This window comes from Panthera onca, chromosome D1 (assembly GCF_046562875.1).
Source record: "Panthera onca isolate mPanOnc1 chromosome D1, mPanOnc1 haplotype 2, whole genome shotgun sequence".
NCBI classification, from domain to species: Eukaryota; Metazoa; Chordata; class Mammalia; order Carnivora; family Felidae; genus Panthera; species Panthera onca.
Genome location: NC_138348.1, coordinates 12114333 through 12121234, shown reverse-complemented (window position 1 = coordinate 12121234; position 6902 = coordinate 12114333). Strand labels below are relative to the sequence as shown.

Genomic DNA, 6902 nt, shown 5'->3' with positions numbered 1-6902 from the left:
CTTCCTGTGACTCAATGTACTCATATACAAAAATAAGAAGTCGGGAAGATGATCTGTGATAAACCTTCCTGTACAAAAGTTTATTCTTGTACGGATAAGTTATCACTAAATTGCATTGTCATTCCCATGCTAAGAAATGGACAATATTCAAAAATAAGTTACAGTTCTAATAAAATGATGTTTATGCATTTCAATTTCTGTGCAACTTATCTTTGTTGATCGTTCTGTTCGTAAATCTCTTGTTGCCGCAGAGCAGTTCATGATTCTCAAATCACATCCATGAAGAATAATACAGAGGTGACTCATTTCATCCACCTGGGACTAACCAATAACCCAGTACTGCAGGTTCCTCTCTTTGTGTTAACCCTCGTTTACCTCATCACTCTGACTGGGATCTGGGGATGATCATATTGATCCTGTTGGACTCTTGTCTCCACACTCCCATGTACTTTTTCCTCAGTAACCTGCCTCTGGTGGACTTTTGTTACCCCTCCACAGTCACTCCCAAGGTCATGGCTAGGCTCCTATGGAAGACAAGGTCCTCTGTGATGGGTGTGCTGCCCAGATGTTCTTTTTTGCAGTCTTTCCTACTGTGTAAAATGACCTCTTGGCCTCAATGGCCTATGACCCCTATACAGCAGTGTACGAACCCTCCATTACATCACCACCTTGATAACAGGTGTGTGTGCTTTTCTGGCCATAACTACTACATCTGTAGTTTTATGAATACTTCTTTTGACGTTGGAGGCATGTTCTATTTTCTGTCTGTAAGTGCGCCCTCTGATCCATCACTTTTTCTGTGCTATTCCTGTAGCCATGACTCTCTCTTGCTCTGATAGACACGTCGATGAGTTGACTCTTATCTTTGTAGTAAGCTTCAACCTCCTTTTTGCTCTCCTGGTTTTCTTGATTTCTTAGCTGTTCATATTTATCACTATCCTGAAGATCCCCTCAACAGAGGGACACCTGAAGGCTGTATCCACCTGTGCTTCTCATCTCACTACAGTCTCGGTCTTCTTTTTTTAAAGTTTATTTATTTTGAGAGAGAAGGAGAGAGAGTGAGAGTGCGCGCGCATGAGTGGGGGAGGGGCAGAGAGAGAGGGAGAGAGAGAATCTCAAACAGGCTCCAAGCTGTCCGCACAGAGCCTGATACAGGGCACGATCCCACAGACCACAAGATCATGACCTGAGTCAAAATCAAGAGCTGGTCGCTTAACCAACTGAGCCACCCAGGCGCCCCTACCATCCCCATCTTCTGTGGGATGGTCACCTTTCATGTACTCCCAGCCCACCGTCCAATCACTCTATGGACACAGACAAAATCACATCTGCACTCTATACTATGGTCATCCGCTCCTGTCAGATCTTCTCCCAGCATTAACTCACAGTTTGCAGCCCACACTGTAAATTACTGCTGTGATACTTTCCTCTTCAAAACTGTCACTAAAAAAGACGATAGTATGTCCAGTTGCTTCAGTTGTATAATATCTGGATGAGAATAGCCCTGAGGACATTAAATATTTAATGATCATGCATGCCGTGAACCCTATTAATTATATGTGATTTTTTCATATGTTCGCATTTTTTCCACCATACGCCAATGCAAGTGTGTCCGTAAAACGTGGCTCAAACCCGTGAAGTGCATGTAAGGGTCCCCTGTGTGTACATATACATAAGAGCAGGAAATCTGTTGAAGGAGGTACCTAGAGCATGGCTAGTTTTTAACTTAAAAGGTAAAATAATTGTGGATCAGAATATAAATTGTTGTCTAACATGTTTTTATTTCTCTAGTTTAAAAAACATTCTAAAGGTCCAAAATGAAGAAAAACATTAAAGGAAAGAAAAAGAAAAGCTTTTGAATAAAGATATTTGGTTTTTCTTGGCATATTTTTTTCAGAGCGATATGATATCCTAAAGGTGCTAATATTTATGTCTTGAATAAGTCGTTTGGTACAAAAAAGTATGATCGTGTGGTAACTTAAAAAAAATTTTTTTATGTTTTTATTTATTTTTGAGACAGAGAGAGACAGAGCATGAGCAGGGGAGGGGCAGAGAGGGAGAGGGAGCCACAGAATCTGAGGCAGGCTCCAGGCTCTGAGCTGTCAGCACAGAGCCCGACAGGGGGCTTGAACTCACAGACTGTGAGATCATGACCTGAGCTGAAGTCGGTTCATAAAGCATCATCTACTGTCAAACATCTCCCAGTCAACTCTCTCCTAAAACCTTGGCTTCCCACCATCTTGTTAAGCTCTGTCCATCTTCTGTCTTCTCAAATTTGAGAGGTCAAAGGCCTATCTGTCTAGCTGTTCTGGGAAAAGACAATATGCATTTACTCCATCATACAGGTTGGGACAATACTTAGAAACTATGTAAAGCAAAGAAAAATCATGGACTAGATTGTAGAGTACACCGTTATGAGATTTGTCACCCCACCATCCAACCAAAACCACTCAAAGTCATCCACCAACTTCATATCACTATGACGTATTGCCAGTTCTAAGTCTTGACATTGTTTAATCTACCAGCAGATTTGACACGTCTGTTCCCTACTGATGCATTTCTCATCACTTAGTTTCCAGGACACCACTCACCTTTGTTGGCTCCTCATCTCTTTGGCCTTTCATTGAGAAAGTTCCAGGTGTCGGTCCTTGAAACACTTTGTTTCTCTCAACCTACATTCTCTTACCTATGTTCTCATTCTTACTGCCTAAATGCCATCCACATGATAAAAACTCAAATTTATATCTCCGTTCCAGTGCTAAGCCTTTCTGGTGACATCTGAGAGGCATCTCAAGCTTTCTATGCCCCAAGTGAAATTCATGCTCTCTTCTCATCCAAACCTCCTGCTATCACACTTTCCATACCTTACATAGTAGTCATCCTATCTTTCTAGTTGCTTAGGCAGCTAGGCTACCATTTTTCTCACCCTCCACATCCAACACATCATCATATCATGCCATCTCATTATTTCAAACATAATACAAACAATCTGGCCAATTTGGAAGAATATGATACAATGTATGATTTGGAGGAAACAAAAGAGGCAATTAAACAAATAGAATATAATTTCAGAGATTTATTTTTATTTTTATTTTTTTAATATATGAAATTTACTGTCAAATTGGTTTCCATACAACACCCAGTGCTCATCCCAAAAGGTGCCCTCCTCAATACCCATCACCCACCCTCCCCTCCCTCCCACCCCCCATCAACCCTCAGTTTGTTCTCAGTTTTTAACAGTCAGAGATTTATTTAAATCTATGGAGAGGACGAGAGCAGATAATAGATAAAAAACTATTTTAGATGGTATGGTCAAGAAAGGGACTCTTAAGGGAGCGCCTGGGTGGCTCAGTCGGTTGAGCATCTGACTTTGTCTCAGGTCATGATCTCATAGTCTGCGAGTTCAAGCCCCGCGTCAGGCTCTGTGCTAACAGCTTAGAGCCTGGAGCCTGTTTCAGATTCTGTGTCTCCCTCTCTCTCTGACCCTCCCCCATTCATGCTCTGTCTCTCTCTGTCTCAAAAATAAATAAAACGTTAAAAAAATATATTTTTTAAAAAAGAAAGGGACTCTTAAAGAAGATAAAACTAGCCATTCAGATTCAGGTACAGGTGCATGGTGGAATGTTGGTTTTCCTCAAAAAACATTTTTCTTCTTCCAGAGTATTGGGATTTCAGCTAAGCACATTAAGTTTCAGCTAGAGATTAAATTTTGAAGTTGGCTTCGCTGGTCGTTTTTGTGGCCTCATGACTGAATCGTTGCAAATGGAATGTACTCAGAAATAATGCAGGCACCTACTATATCACTTTCTTGAAAATAAATTATTTTTCCTTCAACTTATATCTTCCCCCTTTCCTGCAGATAAAATAGTTGTGATGAGGGCAGACTTTGAACACTCTAGAAGACAGTAGGGTTATGTGGACTGAACTTGGCCCCAGATGAGCCAGACGCAACATGTCCAGATGATTCATTTTCAACCTGCTACATTAGCTTCCAAATAAATTACTATTTGAGAATAAATTCCTATTGTATTTAAGCCACTAAATTTTGATGTAACAGTTTAACCTAATTTCTAGTTGTGGTAGATTAACTCTGGGCACAAATTCTTTGCAGCTGTTTTCTTCAAGAGGTGGAGTCTTTCTTCATGCTTGCATTGGGGCCAACCTTGACATCATTGATTAGGATAATGTGGTAGAGAAAATGAGTGAATTAGGAGTCTGAACTTTAAGAAGTCACTCAGCTTTATTTTTACACTGAAAATATTATGTAAGAAAGCTGGTCCATCCTGCTTTCACATCCTGAAAGAGCGTGAGGAGAAGAAAGTAACCAGAATCAACAGTTAGAAACGTTTGAGTAAGGTCATCTTTGAACATTTCAGCTCAGCTGACCATCCAGAAGACCTGTAACTTCACAAATGAGCCTGTGTGAAAGCAGCAAAGAACTGCCTCACCAACTCCAGCATTATGAGACATAATAATAAACTGTTGTTTTAAGCCACTAGGCATTATAATATTTTGCTACACAACAATAGATAACTGATTAACTATTCAATTTTTATAATCTTTCTAATTAGTCTATGGGTTGAACAGAATCTTCATTTTCTTAGTGACTTTCCTGAAAGCATTATTTACCTCTTTATTCCTTAGACTGTAGACAATAGGGTTCAACATGGGGACTATTATTGTATAGAACACAGATGCCATTTGGTCATTGTCCATAGAATGACTAGAACTGGGTTGTAAGTACATGAACGTGACAGCTCCATAGAAGAGGGTGACTGCAGTGAGGTGTGAGGCACAGGTGGAGAAGGCTTTCTTCCGTCCCTCGGCTGAGCACATCCTCAGGATGGCAATGAATATTAACAGATAGGAGGTCAAGATTACTATCAGGGCAAAACAGACATTGAAAGCTGCTAAGATAAAGAGCACAATCTTATTTATGTAGATATCAGAGCAAGAAAGCGCCAGGATTGGAGGGATATCACAGAAAAAGTGATGGACCACATTGGAATGGCAGAAGGAGAGGCTGAAGGTGAATCCAGTGTGGATGGCAGATTCAATAAAACCCCAGACATAGCAGCCTACTGCCATTTGAGCACACAAGCTGGTGGTCACAGTGGTGGTATAATGTAAGGGCTTACATACCGCTGCATGCCGATCATAAGCCATGACAGCTAGCAGGAAACAGTCTACACTAGCAAAACCCACAAAGAAGAACATCTGAGCAGCACATCCACCATAGGAGATGATTTTATCCCCTGTTAGAAACCCAGCCATCACCTTGGGAGTAACAGCTGAGGAGTAAACACAGTCTACCAGAGAGAGGTTACTGAGAAAAATATACATGGGAGTGTGGAGACGGGAGTCCAACAGAATCAACATGATCATCCCAAGATTTCCAATGAGAGTGGTGAGATAAATGAGAGTAAATGTTATGAAAAGAAAGATTTGCAGTTCTGGGTTGTCGGTCAGTCCCAAGAGTCTAAACTCATTCACCTTGGTGCCGTTCTCCATGGATACTATTTTGACATTGTGGTTCACCTATGAAAACAAGAAGGCAGGATGGATAAAATACTTATGCATGGAAAATGGCTCACAGCTCCCCCATGTCACCCAAATGACATGAGCAGACCATGATACCATTACCAGTGCAGACTTCCCAGCAACCACAAGACTGGCATATTCTGACCTCCACCTTTCAATATGTAAGGGTACACACATATTCATCAGCTCTTGACCCCCACTGAGATATTCCAAATAACCAGTCAGTTATCTTCAAAATGGCCATTGCTTATTTTCACGTGGGTTGAAGGCTTTTGTGACCCTCATTCTACCCCTTGGAAAAGCAACATCAATGTTTCTGAGCTTCATTTTCTTCATCTGAAAAAGTTAAGTGGGCATGGTGTTTCCAACTTGTACTATATTACAAGACTCTTTTAAAATGGTAGTTTGAAAACAATGCAAGTATTTCAAGAGGCAGCATATTGGGCTGGTGAAGAACGTGGTCTCTGGGGTGACCTGTCTTGTATTCAAATCCTGGCATTTCCACTTGCCAGCCGGGTAACCCAGGGCAAGTCATGGCCTTTCCGTGCATCAGTTTCAAACAAGAGTGACAATAACAGTACTTCACAAGGCTGTTTGGACAATTGAACAAGTTGACATGGTTGAATTACCCAAAATACCGCCTAATAGTTAGTGTGCAATACATCATAAGTTTTACCATTATTAAATAAATAATAATATTATTAGCAATATGTATATAAGATTGTTGAAAAAATAACAGAACTATTGGAATCACACTACTAAAGAAACATGTGGGTGAGTGACCTCATATCTTAAATTCAAATCTATTTAAACAAACATACCATTTTTTTTAAATATTAAAAACAGGGGTACCTGGGTGGCTCAGTCTGTTAAGCGTCCGACTTCAGCTCAGGTCATGATCTCGTGGTTCGTGAGTTCGAGCCCCGCATCAGGCTCTGTGCTGACAGCTTGGAGCCTGGAGCCTGCTTCAGATTCTGTGCCTCATTCTCTCTCTGGCCCTTCCCCTCTCAAGCTCTGTCTCTCTCTCTCTCTCTCAAAATAAATAAACATTAAAAAATTTAAATATTAAAAACAAAAAACTGGAGGCTGACCATGAGGAATGATAAGAGGTACAAATGTTGAGATGCCATCTTTCATGGCGTGACTTCTGCAAGAGGAATCTACTGAAGGTTGTACCAATTATTTCAGCCAACTGGATAATTTCATCATAAAACAGGCTCCACAATGCTCAGAATCCAAGCTATCTATCTGGCCAACCCTGATAAAGTCTTCGACAAAGAATCCCTTAATGCCAGAATTATTCAGCCCTGGCTCTTCTTCCCTCACACTCCACATGTAGACCATGAGCACAACTGGTTATC

At 40.8% G+C, this 6902-nt stretch overlaps 1 protein-coding gene and 1 pseudogene across 1 annotated transcript; one reads left to right on the top strand and one right to left on the bottom strand.

Annotated features, from left to right (window-relative positions):
• The first annotated feature begins 279 nt into the window (after positions 1 to 279).
• LOC132662231 (olfactory receptor 5B2-like) lies at positions 280 to 1026 on the top strand (annotated as a pseudogene).
• A 3546-nt stretch (positions 1027 to 4572) lies between these two features.
• Positions 4573 to 5514, bottom strand: LOC132662561 (olfactory receptor 5B2-like). Its single transcript, XM_060608019.3, has one exon. It carries the CDS (start codon positions 5509 to 5511, stop codon positions 4573 to 4575), a length of 939 nt encoding a protein of 312 aa, XP_060464002.3. The 5' UTR covers positions 5512 to 5514.
• Positions 5515 to 6902: the final 1388 nt, after the last annotated feature.

Bases quoted from the DNA above. Each gene is read 5' to 3' on its own strand.
- LOC132662561 (XM_060608019.3), bottom strand. From the start codon at position 5,511: ATGGAGAACGGCACCAAGGTGAATGAGTTTAGACTCTTGGGACTGACC.